The sequence below is a fragment of the Medicago truncatula genome, chromosome 3 (genome assembly GCF_003473485.1).
Source record: "Medicago truncatula cultivar Jemalong A17 chromosome 3, MtrunA17r5.0-ANR, whole genome shotgun sequence".
Classification (NCBI taxonomy): domain Eukaryota; kingdom Viridiplantae; phylum Streptophyta; class Magnoliopsida; order Fabales; family Fabaceae; genus Medicago; species Medicago truncatula.
In genome coordinates, this window is record NC_053044.1 from 51,707,473 (window position 1) to 51,727,655 (window position 20,183).

The 20,183-nt window shown below is 32.8% G+C and overlaps 2 protein-coding genes across 3 annotated transcripts; both read left to right on the top strand.

Moving 5' to 3' along the window:
• The first annotated feature begins 1,842 nt into the window (after positions 1 to 1,842).
• On the top strand, positions 1,843 to 10,426 carry LOC11420927 (serine/threonine-protein kinase tricornered). Its single transcript, XM_003603126.4, has 12 exons — positions 1,843 to 2,202; positions 3,695 to 3,869; positions 4,037 to 4,120; positions 4,363 to 4,604; positions 4,732 to 4,975; positions 5,792 to 5,871; positions 6,126 to 6,210; positions 6,426 to 6,557; positions 7,315 to 7,428; positions 8,078 to 8,125; positions 9,302 to 9,389; positions 9,889 to 10,426. Exons 1-12 carry the CDS (start codon positions 2,057 to 2,059, stop codon positions 9,978 to 9,980), a joined length of 1,530 nt encoding a protein of 509 aa, XP_003603174.1. The 5' UTR covers positions 1,843 to 2,056; the 3' UTR covers positions 9,981 to 10,426.
• A 4,892-nt stretch (positions 10,427 to 15,318) lies between these two features.
• On the top strand, positions 15,319 to 19,626 carry LOC11425747 (protein phosphatase 2C 53). Of its 2 annotated transcripts, none has more exons than XM_024777763.2 (5): positions 15,319 to 15,471; positions 15,985 to 17,226; positions 17,843 to 18,160; positions 18,251 to 18,356; positions 18,844 to 19,626. In XM_024777763.2, the coding sequence occupies exons 2-5, from the start codon at positions 16,336 to 16,338 to the stop codon at positions 19,176 to 19,178; spliced, it is 1,650 nt and encodes a 549-aa protein (XP_024633531.1). In that variant the 5' UTR covers positions 15,319 to 15,471; positions 15,985 to 16,335; the 3' UTR covers positions 19,179 to 19,626. The 2 variants fall into 2 exon arrangements, with proteins under 2 accessions (XP_024633531.1, XP_003603175.1); XM_003603127.4 differs by lacking the exon at positions 15,319 to 15,471 and adding an exon at positions 15,586 to 15,786 and having other exon boundaries at positions 18,844 to 19,178.
• Positions 19,627 to 20,183: the final 557 nt, after the last annotated feature.

Below are 20,183 nucleotides of genomic sequence, written 5' to 3' on the forward strand. Positions count from 1 at the left end.
AATGAAACGTAAAAGAAAAAATACAGTAAATTTGAATGGGGACACCGTAAAGAAAAATTCAAAATTTGATAAGTCATGACCATAAACATTTTTCAAGGGCTAATTTAATTCCTTAAGTTTTCTAATTAAATTTGGTTCATCAAATTAAATTACAAAGCAAAAAGAAAGAGAATTGATAAAGGGCAATAAAGAAAAATAATAGGTTGTAATAATCAAAATAGAAAATTTAATATAGAATTGATTCTAGAAAAGCTAGAAGCTAGGATTTGTAGCTTTAAGGATAATTGCTTTTGGAGGATATAATCAATTCTTAAAAGTCAAACCAAACACCATTAAAAGCTCAGTTTTTCACTTTTGAAGGTTGTAGAATCACTTATTGGTGTTGAAAAGTCAAACCAAACAGGCTCGAAGAATGGAGGAAAAATTAGTTAATAAATTGTACACTATAAAAAAATTAGTTAATAAATGGTACACTATAAGATAGAATAGGCATGCACAATCCGACGATCCTCTTTTTAACTAAAATATCAAGTGGTTAAAATTAAAAAACTTAGTAAGGTTTATGGTGGACCACCTATAATGTTGGTCCACCTTAGACATTTAATGTTAAAATTAGACGGAAAAAACTAAAATGGTAAACGGCAGAAGAGTTATGTGACCAAATGAGACACTTTATAGTCAAAGATCAAAATAAAAACAAAAAATAAGTTAAGGGATCAAATCATGTATTAAGCCTATATTTTAAAAATCTATTATTAGAATTGGAAGAGTTGGTGAATTTGAATCCTCCTAATGGTTTTCTTCATTAACCAAGTTATGATTTACTTTCATCATGTGCTCAAAATATATATGTTATTCGACCCATTTGTTTGATCAACACCTAACAAGTGACAATGATATTTTCAATCGTTAGATTGAAGATAGTAGTTATTTGACTATTAATGATATTCATCATTTCATGATTGTCTACAAAAGACTGCAAGTGGTTTAGCAATAGAAGGATTGACATGATTTCCTATATACACATATACATAACCATCATGACTAGTTCTTATACGATTTAATCGAATACCACTGTCTTTCATCAGAGAAAAGAATAATAGGAGGAACAAAATCTATATAGACATGTTGTGGTGTTGTGTTTTTCATTTAAATTGATAGATTTACCACAAAACCATATTCAACTTGACTAATAAGTGATTTCAGTTGAAATTCCAAAGGTTGAATAAGGTTTCCATGAAATTACAAACTTTTTTTAATTAATGAAATTACAAACTTATCACTAGCATTTTTCATTAAAAAATGTAGTACTAGTATTTGATTAAGCAAAAATCGGCGATAGTGGGACAACTCATATCCAGAAGAGGAAGAAGTATACGGCGATTAACGTACTAAACCCAAGCAGAAAGCATTGGAACTGAATACAATACTACAATACAACCAACACCAATGAAACATGCACTGTATTTGTAACAAGGAAACGTCGAAAGTGTAAAACACGACCCAATCAAATTGTGGGCCTTACCTCGTTGTCTTCATGTACTACTAAATTGACAGCGACGCTTTCTCCTACCACAACGCATTTTCTTTCGCACTCTCATTCTGAGCGCGTTATCCTTAATCACACTTTCCCGTAAAAATACCGTTCGCCACGTTTCCCTACCCACCACCCACCGTAATTAACTGCACCACCTCACCAGATTCCGCCACGTGAGCAAAAACCTAAAGACTATGTTACGTGGCTGTTGATTATGTTTGTAATGTTGCGTAGCATTGGATAACGTTGTTGGATTGTGGCATCGTATCCTCGTTGTTGCAATAAATAAGTGTTCCAGCCAGGTTGTTTTTCTTAGAGAGAGAAAATTGTAACACTGTGTTCTTTTTCCTAGAGAGAGAAAGCATAAGAAGAATCATATTTACAGGTTAGATTTATATAGATATACAAATAGATTGTAGATACACATACAGTGTGAGTTGGAGTTACAAGTACACATTATTCTCTCTCTCTCACTCACACTCAACACACAACACTTCAGAGAGAGAGAGAGAGAGAGAGATGGAGGATCTTCAGGAGGGAGAGAATGGAGGAGAAGAAGAGGTGCTTGGTTCAAGCTTGACTATGGAGAAAGTAGCAGCTGCTAAGAAATTCATTGAGAATCATTACAGGGCACAGATGAAAAATATTCAAGATCGGAAAGAGAGGTAAAAAAAAAAAATCAATTTTAATATCTTGATTTAATTAGCAAATTTTAAACCCTTGTTTTTTATTGAATCGAGTACAATGTAAACTTTGACATAGATCTCACAGTTTAATCACTGTATTTAGGGTTTGATAGTTGGATAACTGACAATTTCTGGATTTAGCCAAACCTAGTAAGGATTTTTTAGGTTTAATTAATGATTTACATTTTCTGTATTTGGAAGTTATGATTCCTGTGTTGAAGTAAATGCTTGATGTACTGTAGTTGCAGTAGTAGTACTTGAAAAATTGACTTGGTCATCACAGTACGGAAGCTGGTAATTTGTAGTTTAGTAAATGCTATTTTGAAAGTAGTTACTTGATTCTTGTCTTAAAAAGTTGCACAGTGTAACTTGCTACATTTGTACAACTGATAAATTTTTGTGGAACCGTAAATTTGTAAATAAATTCATTACCTACTCTTGTTGTAGTTAGGTTCTTTGAATGGAGCATTTGGGGGGGTGGGGTAACCATCTTTGTCATCACAATTTGGTTACTTGACTATAGTGGCAAAGTAAGTTTATGAAAAATATTGGACCAGGTTATATTGCATTACTTAATATCTTATTCCTGGAAATCTTATTCTTAGGAATATACTAGGAATGTAGTTTCATACTATGTTGAAACAAACACACCCTAAAAGTTATAACTTATAAAACACATCAGAACTTCTATGTCATTATTAACTGCAGTTTCTATCATTCTTTTAGAATTTCTATGTAGTATACCTTATTATGTGATGTGTCAAAATTTCAAAATAGCGGACATCTCACTGTCAGCTAGTGCACTACAGCGTATTTGGGATTGGCCACTCGTTCCTATATCCGGGATCGGCAACACTATTCATTTCTATCATGGTTGTCTTTCCACTTTCATGCCATTGGCAAGTATAGCAAATAGCAGCACAAGCACCAGATTTGTTAATTTGTCGGAAAGAGCTATATGAACAGACTAAAACGGAATGACAACATTGATGCAGTTAATAGACATGTATACTAAATAGGGATGAATATGTCTAAGCTTACTTAAATCATAAACAGAGATAATGATGTGTTCTTTCCACAGATTGAACATTCCTTTCTCTGTTAGGAATATTTGAAGTTACTACTTCAGAATTACCCATATGCTATGAATGGAAAATATTATACTTATCCAATTCTTATATGGGACGGTATCCTCAGTATAACATAATTCTTTTGTAACAACTAACGGGGTATTCATCACCTTGTTTTAATAGACATTATGGTTTGTTCTAATTTGATCAGGGTGAAACAAGTTCTTCATTTTGTGAGCTTCACCAGAAAAGAAAATTAAATACGCGAAGCTTTTTATTGAACCATCTGCTAGAAGCCATGCTTATGCACTTTCCTGAAACAGTATCTAGTCTGATGCAGACATTTTACTTGGGCTTTGGAACTTCTGATTCTCACAGATTTTTATGGTTTTGTTTTGTAGGCGTTGGGTATTGGAAAGAAAATTAGCTACTTCGGATGTGCCAACTGAAGAACGGCTCAACCTCATCAAAGATTTAGAGAGGAAGGAAACTGAATATATGCGATTGAAAAGACACAAGATTTGTGTTAATGATTTTGATCTCTTGACCATCATTGGAAGGGGGGCTTTTGGGGAGGTCAGAACAGACTCTCGCGTGTTTATTTTGTGCATGAAATAATTCATGTTGGACATGCATTGATGGATCATTATTTTTTGTTGTTTGGAAATAGAAAATCTTTGTGCATCCTATACCATATAAATGTTATTTCTGATATTATTATCTGCCAACTCATTCAATTACAGGTTAGACTGTGTCGGGAAAAGAAATCTGGAAATATCTATGCCATGAAAAAGCTGAAGAAATCTGAAATGCTCAGGAGAGGCCAGGTGAGATATATATAAACACGCTGACTAGAACAAAATTTTGAAATTACCAGTGGCTGCAAATGTAGGCTGGAATTTAGGATTGTAGTACTTTCAAGTTCAATGTTATGGTTGAAATCAATCTATTCTAGACACATTAACAGCTTATACTGTCTCCGTCTAGGATGGATCATCATGTCATTGGATGTCTTGAAGAATGCTTAGTTGCTATTTTGCTTACAATATAGATCATTTTGTTCCTACAGGTAGAACATGTTAGAGCTGAGAGGAACTTACTGGCCGAAGTCGCCAGTCACTGCATTGTGAAACTTTACTACTCATTTCAAGATACTGAATACTTGTATTTAATTATGGAGTATCTGCCCGGGGGTGACATCATGACTCTGCTTATGAGGGAAGACACCTTAAGTGAGAACGTGGCTAGATTTTACATGGCACAGAGTGTTCTGGCCATAGAGTCTATTCATAAGCACAATTACATTCACAGGTTTAGTTTGGCTCTGCCTATGAAAGCTGTTGGATTTTTTAATTTTTTTTAATAATTGATGATGGTTTATTGGATGGCGTGGTCCATTTTAACGTGCCAAACAGCTACGTTATTTTTCATCTTTCAGAGATATCAAACCCGATAACCTACTTCTGGATAAAAATGGTCATATGAAGCTCTCCGATTTTGGCCTCTGTAAGCCTATCGATTGCATTACCTTGCCTACACTGCATGAAAATCAGACCATGGATGATGAAACTTTGGCAGAGCCAATGGATATCGATAGTTGTGTTCCTGATGCGGACAATCGGAAAAGCTGGAGAAGCCCGCGTGAGCAGCTTCAGCATTGGCAGATGAATAGGAGGAAGTTGGTATGCTGTCAAATTTACCAATACATTATTGTAGAGATTGGTATAAAAATATGTTGTCAAATGTCAATCATGTTTCTAAACATAATTGGGCTCATTCTTAAAATATGTCTTAATTCATCAGTCCAAAAAACTGTGTATTTGCTTCAGAACCTAACTACTTTCTTCCAGCTCTCATTTCTGAATGCAAGCTATTATTAATTGTTACTTGAACCCAAAAATAAATTTTCACAAAGATGGTCTGAGCTTTCATTAACATGTATCTGTTTGGTTTAATGATCTGGCTTTGCACTCTGCTACATAAATCAAACCTAAATTGACAGTGTTATACGATTCCTTTTCTTTAAGTTGAATGATGCTATACAGATGTAGGATCAAAACCTTTCTTTTGGTGAAGGGGAGATTACAAAATGATTCAGAGTACTTTAAGGAAAATAGTCCTTCTTTGATGGGTTCAAACATTTATATTGTGAATGTAGGAAATTTGAAAAAAATTAAAAGTAATTCTATCTCTATATGCATTCTTGTAGTAGCACATAATATAGAACATGATAGTGTAACTTGGGCTACAGTACTACAAATCTATTTTAGATGAAACCTTCGTCCAGATCATAGATTCTTTTGTATCCATTGTACGCAAGTAATGCTTCTCAGTGGCATCGTCATACAATTTTGCTGCACTTGTTTATATGCTAATATGCCGACCCCACTTAGTGGGATAAGGCTTGGTTGTTGTTGTTGCTGTTGTTTATATGCTAATATGGCTGTTAAGATAAGAAGGCCTTTCAGTTCACAGAGTTCCTTGTTTCTTGTTGCAAGGCATTTTCAACAGTAGGGACGCCAGATTACATTGCTCCTGAAGTACTTTTGAAAAAAGGATATGGGATGGAATGTGATTGGTTAGTTCTTACCTTATGCTTTAGGCGTTTTGATCTATCAGTCATGAAGGTTCATTCATTTAATTTTCTTGCTGAAGTCCAGACTAAAGCTTAGTCTGGACTCTGGAGTAATACTGAACATTTGAAATTTGAACTTATTTTTTGTGAGAGAAAATTGTTCAACTATTAGTTTGCTTGTTAAGTTTTATAATAAATCTATTGTCTCCCTTTTTGTATTATTACATTTGTGACACGTACTTATTTTATATGGACAGGTGGTCACTGGGAGCGATAATGTACGAAATGCTGGTCGGTTACCCTCCATTTTACTCTGATGACCCAATAACCACATGCAGAAAGGTAGCATCTTTAATTCCTTTAATGTTTCTTCATTAAAATAATCAAGAAGTGTTCTTGCATCTCAATCTTTTTGTAGTCTAAGCTGACGGTAACTCATGATTACTACTATTGCCTTTGATATCCATAACCATATTATTTGAAGCCATTCTAATTATGTTTCCCAGAGTCAGTGTTCAGACTTTTTTTTGTTGACACTAAATTCACCATGCTGTCAGATTGTTCATTGGAGAAACCATTTAAGATTTCCAGAAGATCCCCATGTAACACATGAGGCCAAGGATTTAATCTACAGATTGCTGTGTGATGTTGATCACAGGTTAGGTACCCGAGGGGCACAAGAAATCAAGGTAAGATGTTCATCTTATTATTACTTTCTGCTGTATTGTTGCGCCAACGTTCAATTTGATTGAAATAATACCGAGAGATACAGCAACATAATATAGGAGCCGAAATGAAATAAAGTTGACTCTATAATCTTATCAAATATCAGAAATGGTATTGAGACAGATTTGATATCATCCTTATTAATTACTAAGGATAAAAGGAAATACGTAAATAGGAATTACAAAGAAAGAAATAGGAAAGGGAATTGGATATTTGGAGACCTAAACCAGGGTAATATTGATAGAGCAGAGCCAATAAAACAGAATAAACAATAGAAACTAGAGAATAGTGGTGAATATTAAGTAGATGGAATAAAGAAAAGAGTTACAAGTTCCAGTGCAAAGCTCCTCAGCAAAGTCTCTTGCTGCCGGCCCTAAAAGGATACTAACAAATAATCTAATTGCTTCCACTAGAACTCCTCCCCACCCTTACTTATATAGAAATACTACTAAGGAGATATTTTCGGAGAATATCTTTACTAAGAAGATATCTTCATAGAATATCTCTATTGTAAATTACTAATAAAATATTGCTACTAAGGAAAGGAGATATTTCCAGAGAATATCTTTCATAGAATATATCTATTATATAATACTAATAATCTTATTACTTAGACACCCTACTAATTACTTAAATACCTTCTTACCCCAAATCCAATATCCTATCACATACTGTGACAATCTTTTCATCATCTACTTATATACATTCTATATACTCCAGGCTCATCCATGGTTCAAGGGTGTCGAGTGGGATAAACTATATGAAATGGAGGCAGCATTTAAACCACAAGTCAATGGGGAACTGGATACCCAAAACTTTATGAAGTTTGATGAGGTATAAATATGAAATCACCACCTTTTTTTATCTATCCACATTGTTTTCCCTTCTATATATCATTTTGCTATATGAGTTTTCTTGATATTATGGTTTTCCCTTGTTAATTTTAGAGTTAAATATGTTTGAAGTGCCCTATAAAATGACCATTTTTTAATTTAAGTCCCTATAAATTATTTTTTTATCAATTTTTAGTCCTTATCTTTTATAAAACTGGGTGTTTTTAGTTCTTGGAGGGACTAAAAGCATCAGTATTTTTATAGAAGTTAGGGACTAAAAATGTTAATAACTATACATGCTAATGAAAGGCCCGTTACTTTATAGAGATTAAAAACATATCTAACCCTTCTAGATATTTCTCGGCTATATATATTTGTAAATTTTATTACTTGTTGTGGCCCATACAGAATTTTCAATACAATAAATGGAGATTTCACCTTCCTTTTTTCCTCTGATAATTTCTAAAAGCTATACTTCGATGATATACTGTAGTTTGTGAGAATCTTGGATATTTTTTCTTGTTTAATCTTCATTCTTCTTTAATGGTATTTATTGACGTGTTGTTTATTTAGTATGAAGTCCCTTGTGTGATAAGCTGTTGAACCTAAGGCATGAAACTCTCTCATTGCTTTCTTTTGTGAATTTGTAGGTAGAATCACCAGATGCGGCAAGAGCTGGATCCGGATCTTCAAGAAAGGTACACATACTTGTACTGGTTCGCATGCCATTATATATTTTTTTCATTTAAATCTCTCACTATGAAATTTTAAATGTGAAGATACAAGAAAATGTTTTAAGGTTATCTCAAATTATAGTGTTTGTTTGCAAGACATTATGGTGTTGTTTTATTCCTATAACCAACATTCATACTTAGATGGTGTCTTTTTTAAGACATCATTGTGTTATTCGTAAGACATTGTGGTGTTTTTTATCGTGGCCAGTTTGGTTATATCTTGATATGCGATACTTTTTCAAAACATAGTTTTGATAAGTGATAACATGTAAAGATTGTTGTTTGATTCATGTAACTGATCAGATCTAGTGGGAGAAGGCTTTGCTTGTTATTATTGTTGTATGTTGTATATTAAAACAATAAAATGACAAATTTCGCTTCAATAAATTTATCAACCAAGCTACCCTTTCTGCTTCCTGAGATTTATTTACTTTGTGTACAATGGCTAAGAAGTTAATTAATTTTTAACCTTTTAAAAATTAGGTGGGTTGTTTTCAATTAACTTTGTTTACTTATATCGTGTCCAAGGTGATAATAATGACAATTTATATTTATATATGTTGAATCCGGCTGCTTGTACCAAGGCTTTATCTATGTTCCGCCAGCCTATGAATTGCTTATTTTGACTTTACCAAAAGCTGGGAAACATAGAGCAATTTATTTTGAATTGCTCTCCTTTCTTACTATTGATGAAGACAAATGCATGGTTGTTGAGCCGCCTTGTTATTTTTGAATAACTTTCCTTTCCACTTTTGATCTTAAAAATTGAACGATTCTTCCCAATCTGTTTATTTTTCCATCTTCGGTTCATTGATGTTGGTTACACAATGGGAGGTTAATTCCCTCTTTGGTGAATGCGGAATTTGATCCCAGGTCCATATAGTCACTACAAAATACTTTACTAGTTGATTCAGTTGATGCCTTCGCAGTTTGTTTTGCCCTTGGGCTTTGCTGTATGATTTGTGAACATAACTTACAAGAGTCAGAAGTCTTCTAAATTTATTTAATTATTTTGTTTGAGGATAGAGTATTTTCTCTTTACATCCCTTAACATATAATATCTGTTGTTTATATCATTTGTTTCTATAGTTAGCAAAGTGGTGTATTTTTCGTTTTTTAACTTTCATCACATTCATGCAGATGCTTCTAACTCCCAAAGATCTAAACTTTGTTGGTTACACTTACAAGAACTTCGATGCGGTTAAAGAAGGTCTTCGTCAATCTTTGAGTAAGTAATGTGTCAACTTTTCATTTCTTGCATATGATTACAGAGTTGGGAATCTAGTTATAGCATACTGTAGCTATAAGAACAGTTCCTTAGTTATTTTCATGCAAGCAGCCATCATTGTTTTATTCTTTCATGAACTTGTGCATTTAAAAGTTAAACTGAATTTTTGTAATAATTTCATACCTGTCTTGGGCTTGCTGAGTCAAAGTACTTGTAGTGTTTCTGAATAATACAGTGGCATGTGGATCAGAATAATTCTGCAGGATGAAATTTTTTTTTTTTTTTTTTGTGGTGTCCGGGGTTCGAATCCCGAACCTTGCATATATTTATGCATTGTCCCTATCAACTGAGCTAAGCTCACAAGGATGGATGGAATTTTAGTTTGGAAACACTGAATTGGGTGCTGACACAAAATAAATTGAATAGAAAATTAAATAGGAGCTAGACAAACTCAACAGTTATCAACGTTGAACATATTGATCATTTAACAATTTTGCAGGTGAGTCCATGCAAGATTATGCTTCCAAACGAACAACCGATGAAACTGGCTTGCAAATGCTCGCGTCGTCTGGAGATCCTATGCTACCATAACATAAAGTTCATGCAAACTGAAACCCGTCGTGTAGAGTTTGAGTGCTAGTTTTGGCTTTAAATATTTAGCCAAAAACATCCGTTAGAGTACTTCAATTCCCATGCAATTTGCAAGAACAATGTGTACAGCAAGTAGTTGAACAGTGTGTGTGTATTTGAATTTACAAATTAGGAACTGAATCTTGTGCTACTGAGTGATCCTGTGCTGCCCAGGTTGGCTGTGGAAGACTTGCCTTCTCTAGTGGCAGTTGCTGGTTAAATGTTAGTTATGAACAAATTATTAAGGAGCTACAAAGCATCCTGGTAACATTCTGTGATGTGTACATTTATTGGAACATTGCAAGAAATTTAACTCTAATAGAAAGACTGCTTGAGGATGGATTATGACTATTGTGCATATTTTGAGTGCAATTGGTGATTCCACCCTAGCTGTGTTCACTGGTTAATGCTTGAATGATATTTTCTTTTTTTATTATTTATGAATTTACCATGATTGTGTTCACTGGCTAATGCTTGATTGTGTATGTTTACATATTTGAGCATATAAGGGACAGTCGAACAATCACGCTCTCTTATAGTAAGACCAACTTCTCTTGAAAACAATTAGAATAGTCTCACATTCCTTTAAGAAACACAGAGGCTCAGGGTTTTCTTTTATAGGCAAACAAACCTATGCCAATTCATTTGCAATATCGTACATAAATGTGGGATTTTTTAAATTTTTTCTTTAAACTTGGTTTCCAATCCAAGAACCGATTAATCCGAGGGGTCCACTGTCCCCTGGCGGAAGCCCCATTTTAAGCAAGAACATAACTTTGTATGACTTGACCCATTGAAATTGATATCAGGAGGAACGGAACCTGAGACATTGAGAAAAACACAAAATCTCAAGCTTAACACAATCAAAAAAATTTAGCACAACAACAATAATTATTGTGAAAACAGGTTGCTCAACAACAATCAGTGAAATTTAGGTATGATATGACTGATAATAGAGACAAATATACACAATTGCAATTTGCAATTATATGTGTTGAACTGATGATTCTCTTGTTGCCTTTAAAATATCTTTGGCGTTTAGTTTTTAACATCAATCGTTTTTCATGGAGTCTCATTGCTCACAACCTTCATTAATCTAAGATGTTCATGTAACTTGTGTAATTTTTCTAAAAAAACTGGAACAACTTAACTTTGGGAATTTTTCATGTTAAGGAACATATTTTGTTTTGCAGTTACATATATATACCTTTCTTTATATGCATCAAAGAGTCCATAAAAGAAGAGCAAAATGAATAATTATATTGTTATTGTTACATAAAAATGAAAACACATAAATTTATTTACGTTTTTTTGGACTACCATGAAAGTGATACAAAGTTTTCATCAATGTTTAACAATGACTAATATCTATCGAAGAATCTGCGAAACACTTAAAATGAGTTATCACTTTCCAACCAAATAACTTTTTTAATTTTTAATTGTAGAGTTTTACGTATCTTATTATTCTTTTTTTACATTTCTATTTGCTTTTACTTTTTCATCACTTCATATATTTCAGCTCTCCCTTTCCTTTTTCCTTTTATATATGTTTTCACTTTTGATTACTCTCACAAACTTTTCTAAGAAACAAAGGAAGAAGGAGGAAATAAAAGAAGTGGTGTGTATGATACTTTTTCATCACTTCATATAAAAAAAGATATATGTGAAAAAAATGAAAACTCCATAGATTAGATTAGATAGTACTATACAATTTATACGCTTGATATTGACATTATTAGTGATGCTATGTTACTGTAATAAATAGAAGTATTAGGGATAACATAATATAATGCAGTGTTGCGTTGCATATGATTATGATTCCATTTAGAGTTATCTATCTATCTATATTTATATATATTCTAAGCTTCATTTTTCTTATGTGTCACCTTATCTATGCCCCCCTTTCTAACTAATCTCATACTTATGTCATGTGGCTATCTTTTCTTCTTGATTCTTTACTAGTCATTCCTTACTATCTATCTTTCATTTTCCATCAGTTGCAAAAACTCTCCATTTACTTACTTCATGCAAGTTACACAATGAATGCATTATAATCCATTTTATTAATATTGAGGGGTTACATTTTAAAATTATTCATATTCTTAATCAATCCTCTTACACACACAAGTTTATTACTATAAAGCTCCTCATTTTTTTCTAAGCTTATATATATGTTGCTTATGTTATCCTCTTCATTTCTTCTTCCATTTTATTTTTTGATAGTTTTGATTTTCTCTTCAAGCTTTGTGTGTGTGTTTCTATTTCTATAATTTTTCATATTCTCTAATGGATATTTTTTCTTTGATTTCAAATACACAGGTTTTGGAAAAAGAGAGAGTTTTGTTGAAAGGACACTTCATATATAAAATGGTGATTGTATTTTTTCATTGAAATTGAAGTATTTTTTCATTATTATTTTTTATTTAACATTCTTATGAGATCAAGAGTTCACTAAACATGTGGAAGGAAACATATTAAAAATGCATAAAAAATAAAATTATTCATTTTTATTCCAAGCCAACATGTGGTTGTTGCTATAACTATTAGAGATTTTTCCTTCTCAACTAATTGCCATAAGATGGAGGAGCATTTGGTTTGATCTTACAAGAAACTCAAAACTCTCAACACCAAAAATCCTAAAGGGTCGAACAAGAGAAAGTAATAATCTTTATCCATAATTTGATCAAGTATATGTGTCTTTGTAATAAGTGAAAATACTCTTATTATATTTTTAATTGAATAGGTTCTTAGAAGATCAAGTATCCTAGGTAACTAATTGTAGAAGCACACATCTATTCAAGGCCTAGGTAACTAATTGTAGAAGCACACATCTATTCAAAATTCTAATGGAATGTTCTTGATCTTCGTGAAATTGGAGAGTCAAAATCATGTTTTGATGATTTACATGGAAATTTAACCTTTGATCATGGAATTGGCTGACCTTCATACTTTCCATCAATTGAGTTTCCTACAATTAAGAGTAAATTTGGGTGCATCTTATGAAATTGTCTAACTATACTCACATTCTTTTGGGGAAGTTTTATTATTACTTTATTTTAAGGATAATTAAATGGCATTATTGCCATTTAGTTGTTTTCTTTTAATTAAGGTTATTTAAATTTATTTGCAATATTTTTAGATTTAATTTAAGAAAGTTTATATGGATTTTATATATTTGAAAGTATGACGTTAAGGTTGAATGTATAAGTGTTTATATCAATTATATATTTGTCTTCTATAATTTATATTGTAAAGTAAGTTTGAGTTACTCTTGATCTAGCATTGTGATGATATGGTACCTCAAAGATATTTCCATAAATTAAATTTGACTCATTATTCTTAAGCTATGATTATGCATATGCGTCACCTCTAAAAAATCATTCTCCCATGTAGTATAATAATTTCTCACCCTTTCTTATTCTATCTAATCTATCTAATCTAATAATTATAACAGTGGAAGTAATTTTAAGTTACAAAACTTATCATCCTTTCTTAATATATTTGTAGTTATTATTTACCCTCCATTAAAAAAGGCCTAGAGAGTAGAAAATGCGAGAAAGAGTTAAAAAAAGAAAAGGAAAAGAGAATGAGAAATGAATTAAAAGAAGTGTTGGGAATGATTTTTTTGGAGTGTAGTGATTTAGAGGAGGATGCGAGGTAATCATGTAGCGTATAATTGATGAGTTGTAAACAAATAATTTTGAGGTCTATTTTAATATATTATAAGTTATGGGAAAAAAATGTGTGAAGATTAGGAACCACATTAAATAAATTATTATTTTTTACTTGAACCATTTGAAATACAATGTAAATCAAGAAAAAAATTATAAGTTGTCATATTTTTCTCCAATTTAATTGTTAAACTTAAATTAAACACTATGAAACTTTACCTATCTAAAAAAATATTGTGACATTTTACCGTAAACACATTGAGACAAGGAATCACGAGATCAAGTAAATAAAAGGAGACTAAAACTGTTACATTGTCCTACTGCTATATATGAAGCAGACGTTCCAACAAAATTTGTGAAGCATGACAAGTTTAAGGAGCTGAGGAACAAGATGAGTGTCGCATCTTTGGAGCATCTATCTATTTATCTATCTATCTATCTATCTATATCTTCTTATCTTTAAACTAAACTTGACTAACTCTAATGCTAGGATTGTGCCTATGTGACACCTCTAAAAAAATGTTTAATTTATATTCTCTAATCATTCTATCTAATAAACTAATCTAATACTTAACCTCTCACATTTTTTTTTCTTCACAATAATGCTAACTCAATCATACAATGCATTAGAATACAATGGGTTATGATCTTACTCTAGACAAAAAATAACAAAGATGTTACGTTAATGAACATAAATGTCATTGTTTTTCTATAGCCATGTTTTAAGAATATAATGGTAACGGTTTATGCATCTATCAAACTATTCAAACGTTATGTAATTTCTTACACCATCATCATTGGATGTATCTTAACATTCCTTCAATTATAACCTACAAAATGGAAAATTTTAAAGTGTATTTTTTTATAATTCCCACTCACCGTTTATAACCACAACTTATGCCACATTCATTTTCAGTCAATCCCGGGATGTTTCTACCATGCCTTCTATTGATATCAATTTCACAACAAATACTTCTTTACACTTTTGTTGAAAATTGGTTGGTTATAATTTTAATTAGGGGCTATTGTCCTATCCTTCTGTGTATAAATTTTGGTGGTATTGTTTTGGTTTTGGATCACCATTATCACTTTCTTCAACCAACTCTTGGATGATATTCTTCAATTTTGTATCTTTATATATTGAAAGAGCACATTCTTTTTTTAACAAGATTGTTGTTGTGTTTTATTTTTAGAGAGAGCACATTATTATTTTTAACAAGATTGATATTGTTTTTCTTTTAATTTTGGTTTTAGGTTCTATACATGACAAGACAATACGAGAGAACATTTTTGGTTATAACAAGTCATTTAAAAAAATTTAAGCAATTGGTTTGATTGACAACAATATGGTGCATTTAAAATATCATAAACAATATTATATTTCAAGGTGGGATGAATAATGTGGAAAAATTGATGGATCCAATTAAAAATATTATTTGGGTATGGTTCTTAGGCAAATTGCAAGCAGTATTTTGATTAAACCCGTGCAACGCACATGTTATATACTGTACCTAGTTAGAAATTTATTTAAAAATAAAAAATAATAAGTTAGATTGGGAATGGATGGATGGGTGGAGATGCTTTGACATGCTCCTCATGATTGACACCTGTCCAACCCATTCATGCCACATTTCTCTTTTCAACCCATTTTCCTTTCATTAAAAAGTTTCTTTTTTTTTATTACTTTTTTTTGTCATTTTTCTCTCTCTCTTTCTTCTTCTTCTCCAATTCCTTTGTTTCCGGTGCTTCTAACTCTCAACAACACCCACTCACCCACCCAGGTATTAATTACCATATCATAGAGTATATGAAATAAAAATAAATAAAAAAGAGTACATCAAAGCTATTATTTTTGTTCTTTTGTTTATTTAATAATGTTTAGAAAATTAAGGAAAACCCATATGTTGTGTTTTTTGTTGATTCTCTGTTAATAAAAAAAAAAAGAGGGTCTCAGGTATAAAATTTAGTGAGAATAAGTGAAGATAAAGAAGAAGCAAAATTAGGTAATGAAATAGTTTTTCTTTCTTGAATTTCCTTTCATTCGTTGAATAATTGCTATCACTGGACAAGACAAATATGTGTTACCTCAGATCCAGGTAACTGGTGGTCGTATGTGAAAAAATATGTTTGATTTTTTATTTTATTTTTTTCATTTATTAGAGGCTTCTCTTTGATTTGATTTGATTTGATTCTTGAGACTTTTTCATGACCCTTTTTTGTTCCCTTTTGATTTTGTGTTTAGTGAATGTTGGTCTCTATAATTGTTTTAGGATTTAATCATTTTTTTTGTACAGATAAACATTTGTTTCAACTTTCAAGCCTCTAGAATTGAGGCAAATAGGCAGATAAGAAGAATATACTAGTGTTTGGAAAGGTTGTAAGGTGGATGCGTCGATAAATGGAAGTTTGGATCTGTTGTTGGTGGCAAGATCTGATTTTCACTTTCATCACCTTTTAACTAGCCTATGCTTTGGATAATTGAATTTGCTTCCTCCTTTAGTTTTATCTTAGACATGGAATATCTTTACATTCTCGGATCATTTTCAATCAGAAAACTAAGTTAGGAATCAATGAAAATATGAGTAACTATTTAACATCAGAATGGTGGGAGTGTAGTTTTTTGTATTACCTAGACAAGGATTTTGATGGAGGAGATGTCAGTTGCAGTGCCATTAATAGCAGGTAATTCAGTGTGTGATAATCAAACCATAGCTACTCACATGGATGTTTCGGCAATTAAGATGATGGCCAATGCAGAGCTGATATCAAATGCTATAACTACGATATCCGCTGATACTACTTTTATTAGTTCTGGTGAGGATCATATTGGTGACAATCTGGACGATGTGGTTGGTGTTTCAGCAGTCCCACCGCCTTTGCATGGGAGAGAAGGGGAAATTCTTTTGTTGAATATGATATCTCAAAGTAGCGATGAACTTTTAGTCCCAGAAGTTGACGAGGATGATTCATTATCATTGGAAGGGGATCCAATTATTTATAGCACTCTATCAGTAACTAGCGAGAATGGTAGTGTTTGTGGAGATGAATTCTTCAGCGCTGAAGATAATTCGTATTTTAGGGCAAGGAGTTCGATGGACATAGATAAGAACATATCCTCTGTCGAAATTGTTGCTAGGGCTGCTGTTATCGACGAGTCAAATGTGGAGACAGATATTATGAGTGAACCTCTTGCTGTAGCATTGAGCATTGGAGACGAAACAGGAGTTAGATCAGTACCGTTGCCTACTACAGTTGCTCTTCATCAACTGCCTCTTAAAAAAGGGGTGAGTGGAACAGTTGGTCGGAGTGTTTTTGAATTGGATTGTACCCCACTTTGGGGGTTTACATCTTTATGTGGAAAGAGACCTGAGATGGAAGATGCTGTTGCGATTGCACCTCGGATGTTGAAAATTCCTATTCAAATGCTAAATGGTAACAGCAAATATGATGGAATGAACAAGGATGGAATGAACAAGGATTTTAGTCAGCAGACAATTCATTTCTTTGGAGTCTATGATGGCCATGGTGGCTCTCAGGTAAAATTTTATTTTATTTTTAGAGTCTGGTTGGATTGGCTTGTTTGAGCTTATCTGGTGTCATAATTACTTTTGAGTCTGTTTAAGGGAGCTTATATAGACAGTTCACGATATGCCCATGAGTTGTTTTTAACTTATTTCCATAAGCTCTGTAGGATTGCTTATGGAAACGATTTGACTTTATTTTACTCCCTCAAAAACCAAAAAACATCAAAATCAATGCAGTTATAAATTGTTGTAGCTTTTGAATATTTATACAAATATACCCTCATGGAAAGTTTTGAAGCATTAAATGCACATACTAATATTAAAAAGGACATGTTAAAGGAGGGATAGGAAGGTCTTTTAAGCAATAATTTCATTTTAGAAGTTGTGACATTTTCTTATAAATATGACCAAAAAAATCTCTAAATTTTTGTTTATAATAAGGGACCGGAGGTAGTATTTTTTGGTCATAGAAGCAGCTTATACATAAGCACTTATATGTTAAGTACTTATGTTTTAAGCTCTTAATTAAGCTGTTTATCTAAACAATACTTACATGTGATTCTTTTATCCAATGGTTTGCATTTTTTGGTTGGTACCTTTTAACATTGAGCTTGCTTTTCTTTTTTAGGTTGCAAATTATTGTCGAGATCGTATGCATTTGGCCTTAATTGAGGAGATAGAATTGTTCAAGGAAGGTCTAATAATTGGAGGTACCAAGGATGATTGTCAAGATTTATGGAAAAAAGCTTTCACTAATTGTTTTTCAAAAGTTGACGATGAAGTTGGGGGAAAAGTTAACGGTGATCCTGTTGCACCAGAAACTGTTGGTTCCACTGCCGTTGTAGCTATTGTTTGTTCATCCCATATCATTGTTTCAAATTGTGGTGATTCGAGAGCGGTTCTATGTCGTGGAAAAGAACCGATGCCTTTATCTGTGGATCATAAAGTAAGCTACCTTCAGTAATAGTTTTGCACATTCTTTGAAAAAGATTTTTACTGATTGAAAAGAAATTGATTTCTAATTCTGATATGGTAGCCAAATCGAGATGATGAATATGCAAGAATCGAGGCAGCTGGTGGCAAGGTGATACAATGGAATGGTCATCGTGTATTTGGGGTTCTTGCAATGTCAAGGTCTATTGGTATGTACTTAATCCTCGTTTTAATTGTATTTTCAATGGTGATAGTTACAGTGACTTCCTGTTCATTACATATGTATCCATCTTAGTTTATGAGTGATTGGAAAATGTGGCCACCGGTTGCATTGTTTATATATTTGATGGCAATGGTGTCGGTATCACAATTTTGAAAATTACTAACTTTGGAGTATTTTCATGTCATTGTGATGTATATCACTTATTTACACAAGTCATAATTCTTCGAAGTTTCAATTCAGAATAGTTTATTTTTATCAGGATTTAAGAGTTCAGTTAGATATTTCTATCTTATCAATGCATTGGCTTGGCTTGGCTTATAAAATCTTTTTCACCATTATATGACCATAAAGCTAGAAGACCTAACTGTGACTTCCAATGTTCTCATCTTTTTTACTTCTCCTAAGCTTAAATAAATTATTAATCTCTTAATTTCAGCTAAAATGTTTTTGCTTATCATTGTTGTGACTTTCAGGTGATAGATATTTGAAGCCATCAATTATTCCCGAACCAGAAGTTACATTCATCCCTCGTGCAAAAGATGATGAATGTCTCATTTTGGCTAGTGATGGCTTGTGGGATGTCATGACAAATGAAGAGGCATGCGACTTAGCTCGTAGGCGCATACTTCTTTGGCACAAGAAAAATGGCTCAAAGCTGTCCTTAGTAAGGGGAGAGGGAATCGATCTTGCCGCACAGGCAGCTGCAGAGTACCTATCAAACCGTGCTTTGCAGAAAGGAAGCAAAGATAACATCACTGTCGTCGTAGTAGATTTGAAAGCTCAGCGAAAATTTAAGACTAAAACATGATTGTTTAATGAATTGGGTGTTTGAATATATAAAAGCTGAACTCAATCGAATATAGTTTGGCTCAGTAATTTTTCATCTGGGCACATGGATCGAGCACCCTGCACTAAATGACAAATTCCCCTTTCATTAGAACTCTCGATTGATGAAGAGTTTCATTGTACACTGCTGCATTGGGGTTATGTTAGTAAGTCTTTGCTGCTTATTGTAGATATAGGATTATGTGCCTTTTACATGTGTCGGCGACTCATAGTCAGCATATTGTATTTGTTTTTATGCCTCCTAGAGAACAAAGACTCTGCGAGGTATTTACTTCTTACAGTTTTCGTCTATGCTGTTTATAAAAAGGTGGTAGCAATTTGGCATTGGAGTTTTCAAATGTGTTTTTCAGTCATAATCTTGTTATGCCACACATTTTTAAAGTAAACTCGTATCATTGTGTTTTTTTGGATATATGAACACAAGAACGCATATTTTAGCCAACTTCTGATGTGGATTAATATCATTGGCCGTGACTTGAATCCGAGATTGTGCTGTTATGGAGGATAGTTGTGGCCAAAGTTTTTTGTAAATGGACTTGTGGTTATTGTTGGTTCTCCACTAAGTTCTGAGAGTGACTTGTACTTATATGAACAGGACAGGAATGTCACATATCAAAAGCAGGTGAACCTTGTTGCATTCTTTCTTCCTTTCTTTCTAACAAGTAAAAATATCCTTGGACTGAAAGATAACTTCAGATATTTTCTTAACCAAAATCTCAAATATTCAGCAAGTTTGTGGTGCAGCTATATTTTTCGCAAGACTTTTAATTAAGTTTTAATGTGGTCATGACTCATGACTGATGACTCCATAAACATCCAAGAATGTTGTTGCTGTTTTGATTCTGATTGCCGCAACCATGACAAGATAAAAAGGTCCTACGTGTCTGGCTCTGGCTGTGTGATGCCTTCATGTTTTGCAATACAATAAAGTGGATGAAAATGACTCTTGAACTGTCATGACAAGAGT

Bases quoted from the DNA above. Each gene is read 5' to 3' on its own strand.
- LOC11425747 (XM_024777763.2), top strand. From the start codon at position 16,336: ATGGAGGAGATGTCAGTTGCAGTGCCATTAATAGCAGGTAATTCAGTG. The intron at 18,161-18,250 runs GTAAGCTACCTT...CTGATATGGTAG, and splicing joins CTTTATCTGTGGATCATAAA to CCAAATCGAGATGATGAATA. The intron at 18,357-18,843 runs GTATGTACTTAA...TGTGACTTTCAG, and splicing joins TGCAATGTCAAGGTCTATTG to GTGATAGATATTTGAAGCCA.
- LOC11420927 (XM_003603126.4), top strand. From the start codon at position 2,057: ATGGAGGATCTTCAGGAGGGAGAGAATGGAGGAGAAGAAGAGGTGCTT. The intron at 4,605-4,731 runs GTTTAGTTTGGC...TTCATCTTTCAG, and splicing joins AAGCACAATTACATTCACAG to AGATATCAAACCCGATAACC. The intron at 6,558-7,314 runs GTAAGATGTTCA...TATATACTCCAG, and splicing joins GAGGGGCACAAGAAATCAAG to GCTCATCCATGGTTCAAGGG.